This window comes from Gopherus flavomarginatus, chromosome 4 (assembly GCF_025201925.1).
Source record: "Gopherus flavomarginatus isolate rGopFla2 chromosome 4, rGopFla2.mat.asm, whole genome shotgun sequence".
In the NCBI taxonomy this organism is placed as follows: Eukaryota; Metazoa; Chordata; order Testudines; family Testudinidae; genus Gopherus; species Gopherus flavomarginatus.
Genome location: NC_066620.1, coordinates 212,519,067 through 212,540,523, shown reverse-complemented (window position 1 = coordinate 212,540,523; position 21,457 = coordinate 212,519,067). Strand labels below are relative to the sequence as shown.

General features: G+C 49.2%; 1 protein-coding gene across 1 annotated transcript in view; it reads right to left on the bottom strand.

Annotated features, from left to right (window-relative positions):
* Window positions 1-21,457, bottom strand: part of EFR3B (EFR3 homolog B) — a 131,854-nt gene that overhangs the window by 46,090 nt on the left and 64,307 nt on the right. The window contains exons 4-5 of the mRNA XM_050948971.1: window positions 15,939-16,089; window positions 2,935-3,056 (exon numbers count right to left, since the gene is read on the bottom strand). Coding sequence (XP_050804928.1) covers window positions 2,935-3,056; window positions 15,939-16,089 — 273 coding nt within the window. The remainder of the gene's footprint in view (window positions 1-2,934; window positions 3,057-15,938; window positions 16,090-21,457) is intronic.

Genomic DNA, 21,457 nt, shown 5'->3' with positions numbered 1-21,457 from the left:
TTCTGGCTGGAGCAGCACCTACGGCTACCATAAAGCCACTAATAGTGTGTCTAGCTGCACTGAACTAGTCCAGGACAGCAAAACTTCATGCCCTCAGCTCTGGGTTTGTGCATAGTCTGAGTATTGGCTGTTCTAAGGTTCCAGACTCCAAGATCACAGACCAAACGATCACCTCTTCCTGATGCCGCTCTGAAGCACTGGGTTATTACTCTGTGCTGTCCCTGGCCTCTCCCTGCTTGTTATTCCTCGGCCTTTGGAAGGCTTTCTAGAACGCCTAACCTCGCTCAAAGATGAGGGGAAGCATCAAACTCAACAGACCGCAGCTTAACCACGGGCAAAATACAGTTATGAGAACAGCAGGACTTTACTGAAACGGCACCCAGTCGGGGTGACACTAAGAGAACCCCAGCGCCAGAGGGCCTGGAGCCCCTTGGCACGTAGCAACTGGGCTCAGCTGGCTGGTCAGCTCACTGTGCTTCACCCACTGCTCCAAAAGATGGCACATGATATATCTTTGGAAAGCTAACTCACTGCTCATTCACGGTCCTTGTGGGATGTAGGTACAGTTACCCTATGAAGAATTATACAGACGTGCTGCAAAGCGATTAAAACATGTTTAATGCGGGCACGCTAGGGGAAGTTGATAAACGGGTTTTTCCAGATGAAGGAAAGGGGTGGACACCTGAAGCCAGATATGGCCAAGGACAGGGGTCTATTCTTTCATACTGGACTTTGCAGGAAGATCATTTGCATTGCGAAAATCACAAGCGGGGTAGAAGCCAGGATGGCATCTCCACCACACAGCATGGCATCTCCACCCAGCATGGAAAGGAACTTTATGTGGGGAGTCACTTCAGAAGAACACATTTCAAAGGCTTAGTGGTCTATAAAGAGAGGGGAGGAAAACCCGTAAGTGGCCCTTCACCTAAGGAGACAAAGGGCTTGTCTACTTTTAAAATGCTACAGAGTAGACACTACTCTAGGGGTTCTCCTGTCGGTGTAGGTCATCCATCTCCCGGAGAGGCAGCAGCTAGGTCACCAGAAGACTTCTTCCATCCACCTAGCGCTGTCTACACCCGGGCTTAAGTCAGCGTTACTACGTTGCTCAGGGGTGTGGATTCTTCACACCCCTGAGCGATGTGGCTGGGTCGAAGTAACTTTTTAGTGTAGACCAGGCCAAAGAAACCAAGCGCTTTGAACTCTGGGTTGGGATCCTGGCTAAGGACTAGCCAGCCATGCTGGAAGAAGGACTGCGGCGAGACAACTTCTCTGAACAAAAGAAAGACTCTCTTTGCTGAATTTCAGGCTTAGCAGTGTATTTTCACTTTTGTTTGTTTGTAACCATTTCTATCCTTATGGGATCACTTCCGCCGAGGTTCTCTTTTCACAAACGTGGTTTATGTTTGCTATAAACCAGCTCAGTGCCGTGACTGAAGGGAAGGCTGTGTTAACCCCAGTTAAGCTAACAAGCTGCTGTATATTGTCTCGCTAAAGGAGCAGTGACTTTCGTAATGGTTGTGTGAGTGTTACAGCCAGAGGGGCTGGGAGTTGCAGAAAGATGTTGTGGGAGGAGAACTCAGGGCTGGAAGGGTTATTGAGTTCCTCTGCACACAGGTGCTGATTGAACCTCTTCCTGGCCTGGGTGACCCCCAGAGCATCACAGTCAGTTATGGAATGCTTTGCAGGGGACGGAGAGGAGGTCATTTTAAATGCTAGTTGTTTTTAAATGCACTGCGGACGAGTTCACCATAAACAACATTAATCTGTCTGTGTTAGTCATAATTAATCCTCCCGAGGAGCATCTTCCCAGCACAGGAAAGTGAGTCGCTCATTAACACTCATTTTCCGTATTTCAATATTATAATCAAGCATTCGGTCACATTAGTGGATTTTAATGCTGCTCTAAGGAGACAGCTCAAGAGCACTGGAGACCGAAGTCCTATGTTGAACCACACACTAAGTGCACATTTCCTATCTATGTGACTCAACCCTGATCTGAGTCACTGGGTCACTACCAATTTGACGGCCTCTCTCTAGTGAGTTCTGGGGCTCTCTGGGAGGTTGTCCTAGAGAGTGAATTTGTATCCTCTATGCCCAACAGCCATTGGCAAAAGACCTGGCTTACTCTATTAGGTGGCTGGGAGTAGATCCAGGTGGGAAATGGTTTTCCTCTCCTGCGAATATTTTCAAGAGTTCAGAAACTTTCCCTTTCCAAATCAGAACAAAACAGAAAAAAAACAGGCAGAGCCCCATTCACCTGGGATGAAGGAGAGCTGGATTCAAGTCCTGTGCTCTGACCACTGAATTACTCCAGGGCATCTGCCTCTTTCAGTTCTGCACCCAAGAGACCTCTCTTGATTAAAGTTCTGGCAAACCCGGTATGTTTCTTCAAACAGTTTTGCTTCCAACACATCGGCATTTTCCAATTAAAAAAAATCATTTTGCTGAAAAATTCCCAACCAGCGCTAACTGTGGGATGGCATGGAGAGCCACTGGATTCCATTCCACAAGTGGCTGCAGCTTCGAGAGGTTCTTCACAGGCTCCATTGCACAGTGATCCCAAGATGAAAAGCATCATGTAACAGCTTGTCTACACGGGCACACTCAGGCAAATTAATTTCTAAAACAGATTAGTTAAACTGCATGAAACCTGTGTGGACATTCTCGTTCACAATAGAGTGGCCTTAATTCAGATTAATTTAATTCACTTCCAGATCAATTAAGATGAACCAAATTAAAATTGAAGTCTTGATAAGAGCATCCACACAGGTTAATGAGGTTTAACTCATCCCCTTTACATTTTAACCTACAGTTAATTCGGTTTAACTTTCCTGACCACCCCCAGATAGACAAGCCCTAAAAGTTTCATTCACTTGTTCAGTCGTTCGTTTGCTAGACAGGAGTGGGGGCTGAAGTGTTTTCTTCCATACTCACTTTGTTCTGATCTCCAGCTCATCGTGACTGGAGTGGCACATCTCACTGAAGCGCGACACAAAGAAGTCGTAGCTCCTGTGGTAGGAGGGAGTGTCCTCTTCAATGTTCGCGAACTTCACAAACTGGAAAAGGGAAATTGAAGGAGAGAAAGAGTCAGCGCAGAGGAAGGAAAGCAAAGGAGGGAGGGAGAAAAATGATTAGTAAGCCTCACCAAGCTCACCATCAGAAGCAAGCTCCTCACAGACCAGGACACACCAACTCAAAGCAGCACCAGACCCTGCCAGAACAACAGATGCCAAACCGGCAGGCATATCTCCACCGCTACAATGATCAACAGCCCCCACACCACACCCATCAAGATCCAGGGGTCCTAGTCACGCCTATTGCAACATGTGAGGTACCTCTTCCAGTGCAATAAACGCCCCAACAACAACTTCGTGGGTGAAGCCAGATAACCACTACGTTCTCGAACAAACTCGCACAGGCAAATGATAAAAGACAGACACTGTATCACCTGTGCGGGAACACGTTTCACAAAGCCATCGCTATATAGCTGACCTCTCAGTCCTCGTCCTCAATGGCAACCTGCACAACACCTCAAAAGACCAGCCTGGGAGCTGAAATTCATAACTTTGCTAGACGCTAAAAATTACAGTCTTAATAAAGACACTGGTTTATGGCTTATTAAAACAAACTGCCACTCGCTAGCCCCCCTTTTTAGACCTATGACTGCAGAGGGGTTAACAGGTCACTTCACCTTCACCCACGAAAGCGCATGCTTCAATATGTTTGTTAGTCTATCAGGTGCCACAGGACTCTTTGCCACTTCAGCTTGAATGTTTATGCTAATTTTATGCCAAACTATCTGTCCCACCAGCTGGGAGACTCTGAGCACCTTTTCCAGACCTGAGGAAGAACTCTGTGAGGTGCAAAAGCTGGTCTCTTTCACCAACAGAATTTGGTCCAATAAAAGATATAACCTCACCTCACCTTGTCTCTCTAATATCTTAGACCCAACGTGGCCACAACACCACTGCAAATAATACACATCTCTCTTTTATCACTCTTACAGCTTTTATGGGCTCCAGTGATACAAAGAGGGCTTAAAGCTGCATTAAAGGCATCAGCTGAGGATACCGCTAATGTAAAAGAATCCTGAGCTGGATAGCAAATCCTATGCCAGCCCTGACCATGGAGGGATAGGCAGGGGATTGGGTGAGGGGTGTCACAGATGGCAGTGACATGTGCTCTGGTGATCCTGGCTGGGGGAACGGCACCTTGAGGACCTTTTTCCGCTGACAAGTTAGAGCACCCCTGAGGCTGCTCTAATTTGCATTATTGGCTCGTTCAGCCTCAGTATCTCCAGGATCTGAAAGGATGGAAAGATGGCATAAAGCCATCTCATGCCCCTGGAAAGGCACTGAGCTCTGCTCTAGCTGACCTAGGAATCTAGGCCTGAAAAGTGAAGGTTTAAAATAGCATTATGAGACTCTGAAAATCCAACTGGATTCTTCCCACTTTTAATATCTCCACCAGGAAACAGTGGAGATTCTCCCCGCAGAACTTAGCTGACAAGTCTGCTGCTGCTGATAGAATCCAACTCAGAGCTGCACTGCTTCCGCAGGGCTAACTGGAGTGAAAACTTCTTGTGTCAGTCAAGTCAGCAGATCTACAGCTCAGGTCTTTGAGAGAGAGTCACATTTTCAAGCTTTTCTCTGCAGCCATAAGGGCTAGAGACTTAGCCGACAGTCTCTGCAGTTTCTTTCCAGGACCTGAAGCTGCAGCTTTCAGAAAAACATCAAATACCACAAGACTCAGTATAAAACTGCAAGCATTGGCATCTAACCTGAACACCCAGGGAGTAGCTGCATTGAAGAGAAGTTCATTGCTTTTCTGAGTGTAACCTCAGACAAACATCTTAGAAAGTTACCAATGCTGTGATACTTTGAACACACGTTGGATTTATTTTATCCCCAGGGAAAGGCAGAGTCCTTGATTATTTTTTTTTTCACTAACAATGCCACATGCTTTATTTTTCCAAAACGCAGACACAACCAATTCCCTGGTAAGATTTTGGCTACTGTAGCCTGACAGACAATTGTGCTAATACTACGCAGCACCTATAAAACTGGGCAGATAATGATTCGACAGCACATGCAATTTTCCTTCATCACAAGGGCTGTGTCAGTAGCAGCTGCACTTGGATGGCATTGTGAGGCACAGCCAAGCTATCTCCAAAACTGTCCTAATTCCTAGTGCAACACAGCAAACATCCAGAGAGGAAAGACTGCTCGTGGAAGAAGGATCCAAAAAATGCAGCCAGCACATAGGCTCTATGCTCCAAGCCACCATCTGTCCGTTAGCAAAGCAATGAAGACTACACAGACCCACTCCCTCTGCCAGAAAGAGACATTTATGCATCACTTCTATTTCAGACTCGCTTACTTTCATTACGGTTTTATCATGGCTGGTGTGGAGAAAGTGAATAGGGAAATGTATTTACCCCTTCACATAATACAAGAACCAGGGGTCACCCAAAGAAATTAATAGGTAGCAAGTTTAACACAAACATAAGGAAGTATTTCTTCACACAATGCACAGCTGTGGAACTCCTTGCCAGAGGATGTTGTGAAGGCCAAGACCATAACAGGGTTCAAAAAAAGGGCTAGATAAGTTCATTGAGGATAGGCCCATCAATGACTATTAGCCAAAATGATCAGGGATGCAACCCCATGCTCTGGGTGTCCTTAAACCGCCAAATGCCAGAAGCTGAGACTGGACCACGGAAGATGGATCACTTGAAATTGCCCTGTTCTCTTCATTCCTTCTGAAGCACCTGGCATTGGCCACTGTCGGAAGACAGGATACTGGGCTAGCTGGACCATTGGTCGGACCCAGTATGGCCGTTCTTATGTCATCATCTGCAAAATGGGGAGAATACGACTTACCTCTAAAGCGTGCTAGGTGTATCTAGCTTCTAATATGGTGCCCATCACCATTGCAACTCAAAGTTATAGCGAGCATGTCCAGTCCTTCTCTCTCCCCGCACAAGCCAGATGGGGCTAGACTTGATTCTCTCTCTTTTTTCTGCTTGCCTATCCTGCGAGGCTGCTGGGAGAACAACATCCAAATTGTCCATCTGTATCATTTATGCCACTCAATAAGAACAGCCATATTGGGTCAGACCAAGGTCCATCTAGCCCAGTGTCCTGTCTTCCAGCAATGGCCAATGCCAGGTGCTTCAAAAAGAATGAACAGAACAGGGAATCATCAAGTGATCCATCCCCCATTGCCCATTCCCAACTTCTGGTGAACAGAGGCTAGAGACACCATCTCTGCCCATCCTGGCTAATAGCCATTGATGGACTTATCCTCCATGAACTGATCTAGTTCTTTTTTGAACCCTGTTATGTCTTGGCCTTCACAACATCCTCTGGCAAGGAGTTCCACAGGTTAACTGTGCGTTTTGTGGAAAAAATGTAATGAGATTCAAAAAAAAGAGTTAGATAAGTTCATTTTGTTTGTTTTAAACCTGCTGCCTATTAATTTCATTTGGTGACTTCTAGTTCTTGTGTTATGAGAAGGAGTAAATAACACTTCCTTTATTTACTTTCTCCACACCAGTCATGATTTTATAGACCTCTATTACATCTCCCTTTTCCCAAGCTGAAAAGTCCCAGTCTTATTAATCTCTCTTCCTATGGAAGCTGTTCCATACCCCTCATCATTTTTGTTGCCCTTTTCTGTACCTTTTCCAATTCCAATATATCTTTTTTGAGATGAGGCGACCACATCTGCACATATCATGGATTTATATAGAGGCAATATGATATTTTCAATCTGATTATCTATCCCTTTCCTAATGATTCCCAACATTGTTCACTTTTTTGACTGCCGCTGCACATTGAGTGGCTGTTTTCAGAGAACTATCCGCAATGACTCCAAGATCTCTTTCTTGAGTGCTAACAACTAATTTAGACCCCATCATTTTATGTGTCTAGTTGGGATTATGTTTTCCAATGTGCATTACTTTTCATTTACCAACATTGAATGTCATCTGCCATTTTGTTACCCAGTTTTGAGAGATCCTTTTGTAGCTCTTCGCAGTCTGCCTGGGACTTAACTATCTTGAGTCGTTTATCATCTGCACATTTTGCCTTCGGTGTTCAAATCATTGCACAGGCAGAAGGGTCTGATTCACCTCTGGGCGCACGATTTTTGCTCTCTTAATAAAATGTCAGATCCAAAGGGGGAAATGAAAGACTGGCTTTGTGCAATCCAACAAGCCAGCTCAGCCACATTGGGAACTGTTCCCAGAAAAAAAAAAAAAAAGAGATCCACTTTCAACCTATAAATGCATCCATTATTTACCAGGAAAAGCAGCAGTGTTATATAATGAACCTTATACCACTGGCTGCACAAGAAGGGAGTTGCTTGCTTAGCTTACCGTACATCCGGGTGCCGACATGGCACAAGACTTTCATCCCTGGGTGAGAGAACTGGGAGGGATTATCCTGCCCATCCCCGCACCGAAGAAGGAGCTAGTTATCCCAGCAGAAGACACTGATTTTAATTAGTTTCCAGTGACTGTCACCCTAGAATCCTAAAGCTCCCTTCAATGTCGGCTGGCACCAGCAGTGCTGGCTGCAGCATCTCCTGGCTGAAGCAGCCTCTCCTTTTCGGGGAGAAGGTTTGTTTAAAGTAGGACGACATTTAGTGCTCCCAAAAGATGCCCGATTGACAAACTCCAGAGTATGACATACAGGCAACATGAGCTTCTTGCTGCCCGTCTCCTGCCAATCTGCCTCCTTCCTGGCCTGCAGGGACCTCCTCCGGGGGCTGAGAAAGGAGAACATCCCCCAGGGCTCACTTGATCCGTGGCCCCTCTGCTCTGCCTGCCAGCCAGGGCTGCAAAGTGGGGCCAACTGCAGCCTGAGCTGTCTGAAAGCAGGGACGGTCTCCCTCTGTCTGTTTAGCCAGCACCTAGCACAACGGGACCCAGATCAGACGGGGGGAGGGTGGGGCTTCTGGATGCCACCTTAATACACATAATCCATTGGGATGGCAACATCTGTCCATAAGGAACTAGATTCAGACCAACCGTGCATTTCACTCCAGTAGACAGCCATCAGACCAGAGTCGCTTTGAGCTCCGCCTGCCCTGAGACGGACTGGAGCTAGTGACCTGTAGATGAAAGGCTCCACCAGCCATTAGCAGTCCCTGATTAACTGGATCGGAGACCCAGGCTCAAACCAACCATTGTGAGCGCAGAGGAACCTGTGGTTTTTAATGATGCTCTTTCTCTGCTGTACATAGGCTGAAGCATATCTGAAAACACCCAGCAGTATCTCTGGGCTCAGAGTGAGGCTGGCGCCAGCCACGCATACTTCAAAGTCCTCCAAAGCAGGAGAAGCCAGAGACAGGTACCCAAAGATCAAAGCATCAGCTTTGACAGACACTGGAAAATTTTTAGGACTTAAATTCTTAAAAATTCCAGAAACTAACTTCAATGAGGTTTTTTAAATAAACATCTGCAGGTAGAGCGGGTGGGATTACAATCCTTCCCTATCTCACAGGATGGCCGTATTGAGAAACCGCTGCAGGATTCCACCCCCTACGCCATCACCCCAAACTCACGTTACTCCCCCCAACAGCTATTGGAAGTCTCATGCATGCATCTGAATGCCACTGTAAGCTCCTGGAGGCTCAAGCCTTTACGTATAGCTCTGAGCACCATTGCAGATTTCAGTATGGAAACCCAACAAAATTAACAACAGGACCTGCCCACGTCTCTGCTGAACCCTAGGACCTCCGAGCCCTGAGAAGACCTGCTTACGCAGAGGTACACTAGCATCCTAGTGCAAAGCAGAGCAGTCCACGTGGGGACAAACACCAAGCAGCTGCACTTCAACCAGCGAGTTGCTTCAGGCGCGTAGGAGGCAAGTTGGAAGTCGGGATCTAGAAGGGCTGGAACACGCAGACCCTGGGAATTGTGGGATAGAGCTGGTGTACTATCAGAACACAAGCACCACAACCGTGCTATAGCGCTATGCCCTCACTGCAAAGTGGGCAGGCTGGGACAAGGGTTGGTACCTATACCCCTGGCCAGCAAGCCCATGTGCTAAGGAGAATGCAGGCACGTGTCAGAGGACTGGGGGTGGGGGGGCTTTTACATGTGTCTGAGCTGGATTTCTACACTACAGAAACTCCCCAAGGGTACAGAATCTGCATGGGTGAATGGATGTCTTCAGGGATACAGTAATAACAGGATAGAGTAATAACATCTCTGCTAGACACCTTGAGATGGGCACATTCGAGACAGATGTGGAACGAGCCTCCCACCCCCCCCCGGGGGCGTGTGAGAATGATCAGTATTGGGGATTAGCAACACGTGACTCAGCGAAGGGAGACATTTCGAAGGCGAGATTTCACAGGCGTGACTCAGCCTGGCTGTCTATGAACAGCATCCTCCCGCCTCCACCATTAGCTCCATGACAGGAGGGATTGTTTGTGACAATACCCTTTAATTAAGCATGCACCTGAAACAGTTTCTCCTTAGCAGATAGGGGAGGAAGCATCTCATTACCGTTATCCATTTCCCAGCACAAACACACCACAGGTTCTCCGCAGAAATTGTCCTGAGCATTCCTCTGAATTATGGAGTGCAAAACACCACATGGCAGGCAGAGGGTCCCCTCAAGTCAGACCAGAACATAGTTGGGATAAATTATTAAGAGTCCATTGCCAGCAACGCAACTGACTGCTGGGGTGGGGGGCGAGACGGGGACACACCACAGGGAAATACCACAAACCAGGCAGTAGCCAAATCCTCAGCACCCATCATTATTCCTAAGGCATTTCAGTACCTAAGCACCAACTCTCATCATGTGAGCATCAGTCCTCTGCTCTAACCACTAGACAATTCTCCCTCAAGGCTGTCCTGCTTCGTAATCTGAAATGCTATTGCATACGGCCTGCACTGCTAGAGCAACAACAGGCAAGGAATGAACGGGCGGGGACAGCTTTCATGATCCTCTCCCCAGGCCCTTGTTCCTTGGGTCGGAGGCACACTGGCCCGGCGCTGTGTCAGGGGAGAGGTTTCTAGCTGACCTACATGCTGATTCTAATCTGTGTAGACACAAAAGACGACTTCAGGTCCAATTTCTGCTCTCAGCTGCGCCAGCAACTTCTCTGAAGTCCATGGAGAGTGTCACAGGGTGGACCTGGCCCTTTAAGAGGGAACTGATCCAACCCACCTGTGCCTCATTAGCAGCCTCTCCGATGGAGGGCAGGTGTTCCCCATGATGAGCCAGAGGGGAGGAGGAAGCTCCTGCAGGAGACCCTAACTGGGAGAAAGGGAAGCCAGAGGCAGAGGGCTAGACACCAGCTGGGGGGGACAGCTTCACGAAGAGCAGGCTGGGAGCCAAGAAGAGGCATGGCAGGAGGCACTACAGCTGACTGTGAAGTTTGATGCTGTGCTGGACTTTATTTGGACCTGGAGAAGTTGATCCAATGAAAGATATTACCTCCCCCACCTCATCTCTTGAATTATTTCTGTTATTCACCCGTCCCCAGGCAGGGCTGGCGTTAGCCATGAGAGACTGTGTGGCGTTTACAAGTGCCCTGAAGAGGGGGGGTTACTGAGGCTGGCCTGCTGCAGAGCAACCCCAGGCCAGGAAGGGATGCACAGGAGGCAGGGGGCCTGCTGGCACAGGGATTGAGATTAACATTAACGGAGGGATTCAGATTAACAGTAAAGTGCCTGAGAGCAGCATCCAAGCCTGCAGCCGGCATAACCAAGAGCAGCCTCTGACCCTTCGCTTGGCAGGCATGACAATCCAACCCCGCTCAGCAGCAGTGAATTACCCTTGAGCCCAGTGTTTTTCCACTGTGCCTGGATGAATATTCCTCATGTTCACTGGACTCTACGGCTCCCCTTTACTCTCCCAATTGATCGCCGATCACAGGAACCCTCGAAATCCACCATTATATCAACTGAAGGGAACGGAGCTGCAAAGGCCATGCTCCAGTAGCGATTCCATGCTTCCCAGGTACAATCAGCCTCCCGCCTTCAGGGGCCGGCCAGCTCATTTAAAAGGCTGTTGATGGCCGCTTTCTCCCCTAGGGCAGCTCAGCTGCTGAGAAACCCGCTCCTTTCCACCAAGTGACTCATGCAGGGTCCCACTTGCTGTAGCCAAATCTCTGCCCCTCCATCCTAGGCTGCTCTGTCCCCATTGCGTCTGGCAGGGGAACTGGACTGAGACAGTCCCTGTGTTTTCTTTGGGGTCTGAGCCTCCCGCTCGCCCACATCTCCCCGTTGGCTTGAGTGAGTGCGGAGAAGGCTTTGATCAGCACAGCGCGAGCACTGGGATGAAATGTCTGGAGCCCAGCAGCTGACGACTGTCACCTCCAATCCTTCGGCAAGCTTAACATTTACTCCCCCACATGGACGCGAGCCAGCCTGAAAAAACAGCTCCCATTATAATCACTACACTCCAGGCAGCCCAGGAGAGGAGGTGGCTGCTGCCACAAACTGAAATACAGGTCTGTCGCCTCTCACTTCCCTTCTGCCTCCATGGCTCTCCCATGGCCTGCGCAACACCCGTGCAGGTGGTGAGCAGAGACTTCAGCCAGCTGCTGTACAATGAACACACTTGGCAGGCCCCTCATCTCTGCCTCCAAGCCCCATGTGGTTTGCCTCATCCACCTTCTGGGGGGGAGGAAATGTCACTTTACTGCGTGTCTGTACAGCCCCTAGCACAATGGGGCCCTGAGCCCTGGGATACAGGCTCCGGTTTATCAGAGTTCCTAACGGTTAGGGGCATTTGGACAGATGTCCAATTTTGACCTAGGGAAGCAGTGTTGCTGAGTGCTTTGAGCACCGGACAGGGAGCCAGGAACTTCCAAGTTCTAATCTCAGCTCCGCCACAGACTCCTTCTGCAGCCTAAGGTGAAACACTTAACCTCTGTGTTTAGGTTTTCCTGCCAGCAGAATGATGCCACAAAGGTAGGGAGGCAGGGATGAGAAGTAACTACTGTTCATAGAGTGCTCTATATTACAGTATATCAGAATGAACTGGGGTGCGGGGGGGGGGGGGAGAGACCACTGCCTTCTACTGGATGGACCCAGAACAGCTCAGTTGTGTGTCATAGGCCATAGACAGCTAGTGGAGATTCTCCTTTCCCTGAACAGATATGCGCTTTATGACTGGGAGAATATGATTCTATCCTATGATTCCAATCAAGCGGCTATTGAGGACTGTGGGTTAACGGCAGAGTCATTACAGTAGGAGATGGTGCCGCAATGTCTCTCCAGCCTGCCGACAGCAGCGTTCTGCTAACTTAGCCCGACCGATCGATGATCTTGCTTCTCTGATGTCTGTGGATTAATAGTTCTGCTGATGGATGCACCATGGCAGTTTCCCATCACTTTCAATTTGGAGCAATGAACATCGTTGAAGAACAGAGTGTGAAAGCTTTTGATTCTGTCTCTGGTTTTTATGCGGTGATGTTTATAACCCATGCTGCTCTTGGGAACGTTCTGTTCCGCGGCGAGAAAGAGGCAGAACACAACTCAGGGCTGTCCGGTCTGCCAGCTGGGATGCAGCCACTGGTCGTAACCCAGGAGCAGAGTTCCCCATCCAGCCAGAGGGTGGTCTATTACATGGGCAAGTCTCAAGCCAGGAGCTTTGAGATGCATCCACCAGAGTTCAAACAGGAGAGCGGTAAACAGAGTCACTCACCTGCGTGGCTAAGCCAGAGAAAGCCAAGGGTCTCCAATGCCTAAAGGGTTATAACTAGCAACGCTGAAGCCATCAAGCCAGAGGTCCTCAGAAGCCTAATTGTCACACAAACCTAGTGCTCCAGAGAAATGAAGCAATTGATAAGTGGATCCAATCGTCCCACCAAATGCAGATGTGAAGAGTCATCCTACAAACAGTTACACAGCTGGAGGCAGCACCGTGTAGTAGTGAGAACAGGGGATGGGAATCAGGACTTCTGTCATGTGTATTTTGGAGGAAGTCATTTCACCACTCTGTGCCTTGGTTTTCCCATCTGTAGAATGGGGGTAATGTTACATACTTGAGCTGGTGAAAATGATTTCTTGCAAATGCAGTCACTGGGTAATTCAGCCCTTTCTCTGCTCACAAACTGCACACGAACCCAGCACGATTTATAAGAAGTTTACCTGCTGTTCCAAATTGTTCATGGTGAGCGTTCAATATTCGTCAGAGGATCTCAAAGCGCTTTGCAGGGCTAAGCAATGAGACGATCCCTGCTCTACAGAGGGGAAAACTGAGGCACAAAACAGTGACGTGACTGCCCAAGGCTGCACAGCTAGTCAGAAGGAAAGAAAGGAAAAGAACCCAGAACTCTCAGCACTGGGCGATACTAGTTAAGGATGGGGAGAAGTAGTATTCCCCATGATGTGCCTGCCAGTTACTAGAACAGATTGAGACAACGAAGGGAGTCTTGATCCTGGCAGCTGGGCTTGCTATGCCAGCATCCGTCCTTCTCGTTCCTGCAGCTGTGACCCTACCGGCAGCCTGTAGCTACAAGATGAAGGAAGGGAGCTCCCGGGGCAGTGAGCCGTAGCAGCTGGGCTAGGCTTGCTTCAGCTCACGTTGCTCTCTGCATGTCTATGAAGTGCATGAAAAGCTGCTGTTAAGAATCTGCTTTGTACAACTCCCTTCTATGGTTCAGCCTTTGTCCAGAGGGATGGAGCTCTAACAATTCCCCAGCAGGGCTCAGGTGTCAGAGCTCATTACACGGGGCACGAAACCCCAGCCTGGGATTTGTCTAGGACCGTCACAGCTTAACATAAAGGGAACGATCAGCCTCTGGCCACACAGACCAGCAATCAGCAGAGCCCTTCAGCTAGGATTTCACAGGCAAAGGGCTCTTCTAAGCTTGGAGAGGAGGGTCCAAAGAAAGAGGACCAAGATCAAGCCACACCCTGCAGCACTGTCCCCTGCAACTTCTTCCCGATTCAAGGCGGGTATTATTATCCCCTTTGTACAGAAGGAGAAAGTGAGGCACAGAGAATTGACTCAGCCAGGGTCCCGCAGGGAGTCTGTAGTGGAGCTGGGAAGAGAAGCCAGGTCTCTGATGTCCTAGCCCAGCATCTTATCCACTGGACCATTCTAGATGTACTGAAATGAGACCAGCAGCATGTGAATCAGCCAAGGAGACTAACTGGTCTCACTTCACTATATCCAGCATGTTTTTAGCTAAATCTGACTTTCTGAGCCCACACGTGGTCATGGATTTCTTGGGTGCGCAACTTCAGACAGCTTGAGCCTGATTTCTAGAGGTGCGGGGTACCCATCAACAGGCTTACCAACTCTTGTGACTGCATCATGAATCTTGTTAGATTGGGGGGAGTTTTCCCCTAAAAGCCCCAACTCCTGGAGTCTCATTATTTCATGAAACTCTCACGAAACTCAGCCTTTTAAAAAAAAAAAAAAAAGTTTCTCGCTGCTAGGGTTTCAGAAAAAGAAGCTTGAAGAGGTGCCCCGAACGTGACCTAAAAGTTCAAAGAGGAAAGGAGACAATGTTTTTTCTTTCAGTCTCATGGTTTCTAGGGACCTGACTGCTGATTTTTGAATGCTGAGGTTGGCAATATTGCAGCAACTCCTGAGTGAAGGCAATGGCAGCTGCAGGTGCCCCCCATCTCTGATTATCAGGCCCGAGCTGGCTTAGGAGAAGCTCCTAAGAATTGAGCATCCCAAAAGAGTGGCCACGTTTGCAAACTTTGCCCTAAGTCACCATGTCCCTTTAAGACCCTTTCACCTTTCTGACACTGCACGATCCCAGCCACTGAAAGTCAACACCAATAGGCACCATCTTTCTCGCCCCACGTCTCCCCCTCCGCCAGTGCGCCCACCCCACTCACACAGATGCCACTTGCAAGGCAAAAATGCAACAGAAATGATACAGGCTCCAAGTTTCCCTGGGGCTGCTGTCAGGTCGACAGCAGGGACACACCCAACCCTCACCCCATTAAGGTCCATTTGAGCAAGGCCACGAGCTTTGGGCACTGGCCCCTCGGTGTCCTCCAGATCCAGGACAAGCTTAATGCTGAATACAGCCCATTCCCTCCCTCTTTGTCCCGTCTTCATTCATTCCATCCCCTAAATTCAACCCACTTCTCTCAATCCCCCTCCCGCTTTCACTGGCTCTCTCCCCATGTCTCCACTCCCCCTCTCTGCTACCGATTCCATTCCTTCCCCATCTCATCTTCTCCTGACACCTCTATTCCTCCTGCCCTTCCCCTATTACCCCATTGGCTCTCTCTTACCCTTATCCCATCAGTCTCTCCCACCTTTGCACTGGATCCCTTCCAGCTCTCTGCCTTCCTGTCTGTCTCACTCTACACCCCTCGGTCTCTTTCTCTGCCCCTCACCTCTGACTACACACACACACACACACACACACACACACACACACACACACACACACACACACTCTCTCTCTCTCTCTCTCACTGATCTCCTGGACACAGAACGAGCTATTCCCCCCTGCCAGGTTTATGTGAGGTAAGCTGCAGGGACTTTCACTGCTTTCCCAGTCCTGAGCTCCCTGTACAGCTCTGATGATGCCCCTCAATCCTGATCCACAGCCCCTCTGCTATTCTCGTCGTGAGCTCTGCCCCAGCTCTACTCATGCCCCTTCATCCTGGCCTGCAGCCCCCTTCACACCAGTATTCCAGGCCTGAGTCTCTCCCGACAGGAGATTTTCCGACACACAGGGTGTTTCAGAGATATGGCTAGAGAAGGATGAGATTACGATCCACTTGTGATCTGGGCAAGGCTTGAACCTGGCTCTCCGGGAGAAACACCCTCTTGTGCCCCTGCGTATTGGAACGGGCGGAATCGAACCAGGATCTCACTACACTGCAAAGGATTTCTATGGGGTGGGGGATGGGAGGAGTGGGGGGGAGACAACCACTGTGCACGAGAAGATACGACAAAAGGCTCGGCCTTACCCAGGCTGCTACTTACAGAATTTGTACCCAGGATCTGCAGGTTGGGCTTCTCTGACTCCAACAGCTTCGCCACCATCTTCAGGAAGCTCTCCACAAACAGGTTGATGCTTTGGCAGTGACAGGCCATTAGCAGCTGGTCCAAGGCTTCCATGGCAATGCACACGTATCTGAGGGAAACGGCATATTGCAAAAGTAACTCACCTTGTAGGAAAGGAGGCCTAGTGATTAGAGCAGAGAGGACTGGGCCTCAGGAACCCCGGGGTCGACTGCCAGCTCTGCTGCTGACTCACCGTGCAATCCTGAGCTAACTTCACCCCTCAATGCCTCAGTTTCCCCATCTGTAAAGCAGGGTTAAAATTGACCTACTGCACAATACACCACCAGGGAATCAGATCCTCTGCTAAATTCATTAATGCTTGTGTACAAAGATCTTTGGATGCTACAGTAGCACAGGGCCCAGTCCTCAGCTGCCAATGGAACCCTGCTGATTTACACCAGCTGAGGATCTGGCCCAGGCAGTACTACAGTATTACGGGGAATCTGTATCCAACCATCATATTTGCTTCTGAAAGGGTTAATCTGCTCCCAGCGCCCGTTACTCTGCAAGACGCTGCTGGGGAAATAATTGCAATGGTGCAAACTGTGGGTTAAGATGACTCGTGGTGGGGAATAAGCAGCAGGAAGAGCTGCTCGGTAAAGCAAAACAACGATTCTCTTTACAGGTTAATTTCTCTAGGAATAACAACAGCCCCACAAGGCCCAGGGGACTCCAGGAGGCAGCAACAGAACAGGCTCTGAACAGTGTTTTCCAAAGCTACCCACCCAGTTCTGGATTTGGTCTTCCTGCTTAGCATCTCCTTACAGCTGAGGTGATGAGGACACAGATTCTTTGGTCTTTTGCAATATCCTGAGCCCCGCGACAGGAGGCAGGGGAGGGAGCATAACCCGATAGTGAGATGGAGCACTTTGGGAGATGGCCCACCACCCACAGGGATGGCTTAGAGCCCTGCTCCAGCTGAACGTCTGCGAGCACTGGCAGCTGGACTCGGATCTCTTCGCTGGAGGGGGAAAGACCATTTGCCACCTCCCACCTAAGAGCAGCAGGAAACAATCGCCTGGTACTAGTCATGCTACTAATGACTCGCCCCATGTCTTCTCCATCTTCAATTGTACAATCTTCAGGATGGGGAATGTAGCCGACAAAGGTCTAACATGATCCAAAGGCTGGAAGTTGCAGCTAGACACATTCTGACTGGAAATAAGGCGTAGGTTTTATAACAGGGAGCGTAATTACCCATTAGAACAGCTTACCAAGGGTCGCAGAGATTCACTATCACTTGGCGATTCTTAAATCAAGACTGGATTTTTTTTTTTTTTTAATTTCTAGTATGCTCTAGTTCGAAAGGAATTATTGTGGGGATGATCTCTGGCCTGTCTTATAGAGAAGAGGTCAGACTCCAGGATCACAAGGGGCTCTCCTGGCCTTGAATCTATGAACCTAGTCAGTGCATTTTGTGTGCAGTGACTAAATCTGCTCGGAATCTGATTTAGTTGAGCTACCTGGGTGCAACCCCCTTGTGTTTCAGTTTAAGGGAGTTTCCTAGCTCTTTAGCTTATTCCAGTTAGAAAGCTTACTCCACTTGTAATGAGGCAAGCGGACTTCACTATCGTGCTGTACATGTCATCTGTAATGCTGCCCTCACAATCCACGTGCAGCCAGAAAACTCTCCAGGCAGCCCTGATTTTCCAGAAAACAGCTGGGTAAAAGTATCCCTTGCACTGCCGGCCACGCCACCCCCCCCCCCAGCTCTGACGGCTCATGAGAGAGGGTGAACTCCACATCAGGCATCTTGCACCGCCAGCATGCCCTCCAAGGTCAGGCCCCTGCCACTCACTGACGTCAATGAGCCTGGCAGGTGCGTCTCAGCTCCAGGGGTTGAGCCCAGGAAGAACACCTGAGGGAGAAGTAGAACGATGCCTCACCAGACCGTTTGCAGCGAGTTGTCACAGCAGATCTTTTAAGGTCACTTAGTAAATTGCTTTTCTAATGCTCCTATATTTGAACAGGAGAGAAGAGACTGAAGGAGACACTGTGAACATCAGGGTATGAATCTTTATTGGACTCACACCACCAGGCAGGCTGCCTGATTATGTTCCAATTTCAGAATTTGTTCTCTGTCACATTTGGTTTCCAAGACAAATTGAAGCTGGTTGTTTCGATGCGACTCTGGAGGTGTCTGTGCGTACAGGCTGCAGATGGCTCTGGTCTCTGGATTACCTCCCTGTTGGCTAGTTATACAACAAAGAGACAGGCCGAGCAGCCTTTGGACTCTGCAATCGTGGAAGCAGTCGGCTGCTCCAGAAATGTATGTATTTCCCTTCCCCAAATTAAAGGGCACTAGCAACACAGAGTCAGGTCCTGAGCGGGTATAAATCAGCGTAACTCCATTGAAATCCATGAAGCTGCGGCAGTGTACACCAGCTGAGGATCTGTCCCGATACCCTCAGTGGCTATTTCACAGCCAGACCCAGGTCTGACAAATGGACCTGGGACTGGCCAACAAAGCTGGGCTTTCCAGACATAGCTGTTGGACTGCTGAGTGACTCCAGTGAAATCAACTCAAATCCCACCAGCTGACCAAAAGAGTCAGCCAGCCCCCTGGAAAGATTTACGTACAGGGAAGGCAGATCTAGTCCCAGACCCCTGGCAGCAGACAGACTAGTGGTGAGGGCACAAGCCCCAGGGTCGAGAGTTTGTAATTTCCAATCCGGCCTCAGACTCTAGCCCCCATGCGTGGCCCAGGACAAGTCCCATCACCTCTCGGTCTTAGTTTACCTCGCCTTCTGGAGCTGTTGGGAGGATGAGTTGGCTAACGTCCGCAACATGCTTTGCAGTAAGCAAGAAGCATTACTACCACCTCCCTGGGCATCCCTGTTCCATCTCTCAGATGCTGGTACCAAGGCTTTTGCTTTTCACATAAGTGGCCCAGCCCGGCAGGATGTTATTTTGCAGGCCGCCTGCCCCCCTGAGCACGTCATGAGAATTATTTGGCTCTTTGCACAGCTCCTCTGGCTTCAGCTAACAGATGTTTGGCATCAGGTGCTGCAGCACAGATTCAATTAAAATCATTAAAAAAAAAAAATAAAAAACCCACACACACTGACAATCTTCTGTCTCCCAGCGTCAGCACCTTCTCAAGCCGTCTGTGCTCGGAAATGATCAGTGCAACCTCCAAGCTAGACTCTGCAGGCCCCATTCGCTATCTATGGTCCTTATATGGCTCCTATCACTGTAGTATCCTCACAACGCCCCCCGTGAGGCAGAGAAGGGTGTTATCTCCATTGTACAGATGGAGAAACTGAGGCACGGAGCAATTAAATGACTTGTCTAAGGTCATATAAGGAGTCTTTGGCAACACAGAGACTTGAACCTAGGTCTCTGAAGCCCCAGGCTACAGCCCTAACCACTGGGCCATCCTTCCTCTTCCCCAGCAGCAGGACAGGAGCTCCTCCCCTAAGCCTGAACAGGAGTTACTCATACCATAGGAAAGGAAAATAGGGTCACAGGGACTTCCAAAGGGCTTTACAAGTATGAATTCACTCAGCCTCCTGAGTTACAACCCCGCTGGAGAAGGTAATAAACGTAATAATTGGAGATATACCAATCTCCTAGAACTGGAAGGGACCTTGAAAGGTCATTGAGTCCAGCCCCCTGCCTTCACTAGCAGGACCAATTTTTGCCTCAGATCCCTAAGTGGCCCCCTCAAGGATTGAACTCGCAACCCTGGGTTTAGCAGGCCAATGCTCAAACCACTGAGCTATCCCTCCCCCCTAGGGGCTTCACTTTACAGATTGGGACATGCACAGAGCAGTCCCGTGGAAGAGCCAAGAAGAGCTCCCAGAGCACCTGGCTCTTGTCCCGGAGCATTAAGCACAAGGCCACGGCTGAGCAGCGGGGATCCCTGCAGTGCACCCCTTCCCCCAAGCCATGAGGCATGGGGGAAAGGAAACTGGGCTGGGAGGAGCCAGCCAGAGAACGAAGCCAGGGAACAGCTGCAGAAGCAGCCGAGACCAAGTGCCACAGACACGGATGAGATTTGCTATAGTTTTGACTGGTGCTGATCGGCTGTTTGCTCCCACTTCCTCCTTCACAGCCTCTTCACCGTCGCGTCACTCCACACCTGCCCCTTCCTACCTTCCTCACTCCTTCCCTTGCCGCTTAACCAATCCCCTCCCAACTCCAACCACCTACCTCCCAAACAACTCATGGTACCATCACATCTATTATACTCCTTTCCCCCAGCCTTTGTCTGGCCTCTCCATTTACATCGTAAGCTCTTCAGAGGCAAAGGTTATGTACTACGCTGGGTCTGCACAGCGCCTAGCCAGGGCCCTGATCTCAGTGTGTCCCTGGGCAGGACCATAACAAAACATGATTCCTAAGAGCATCCTCCTTTATCATCTCTGTGCTTCAGCTCCCACTCTCCCCAGTCAAAGAGGAAGGACAATATTTACCGGCCTCCCGGGGGTGTCCTGAGCCTTAATTAATGTTTGTAAAGTATCTCAGGATCTGGGGATGAGGACACTACTCATATTATTCTAGAGAGAGGCTCTCTTCATTCAGCAGGGATTAGCCTTGGCTTTCAGAGAGGAGAAGAGGGTAAAAAACAAAAGAAACTCCAGTCCATTTCACTCAGAGTTAGAAAGAGTTCACATGAAAGGAAGACATAGGCTGGCCGGGTGAGTCCCACCTGGATAGAGCGTGTCACAAAGCAGTCCAGTGAGCAGCCAAGACAACCATGGATACAAGAATACAATTAACGTAAATTTCATGTCCTGGCTCCTTAAAGAGCCTAGATTTGGTAGCCTTGGTCACATGCAACAATGACCATATCACTCTGTAAAGGGGAAAAGCTACGAGCATCAAAGGAAGAGACTCTCCAAGCAAAGATTTCTAGTACGAGCAGAAAATAATCTGCAGATGGAGGCTCTATTTGCACAGGTCACCGTCCTGCCTGAATGTTAAGATGATGCAGATAAAAAAAAAATGCATCCTCAGACACAGCGGACAGAGTGAACAGGCGATCAGCTACTAAATACGTCAATGCACCAAGTCCCTTTGTAAAAGGAAACTAGGAAATGTATTGCACAGCCTTGACTGTCAACACCCAAAGATGCAGAGGAGAGAGACGGAGAGCCCCACACAGCCAGAAGAAATGAGTTACTCTTCAATAGACTTTAACCTTCTACCTTCAGAAATACTAAAGATTTACATAGTGGTAAAAATCTGTCCGCACACTAGTGCCAAGTGCCAGCGCAGAACTGCTGATCAACGGAGTGCCACAGCAGCAGAGATCTTCGCCCACTACAACGGGTCTGTCTGCAAGCAGAGACAGTTAGCCGCAATGCAGGCAGCATATCTGAGATGCCTCTGTGCTAATAAGACACCCGCGGAAGCCCCTCCCCGTCTCCCCAAAAGGGTGGATGGGGTGTAAATGAAAGATGCACTGTATACAACATGCAAAGCCAGCTACA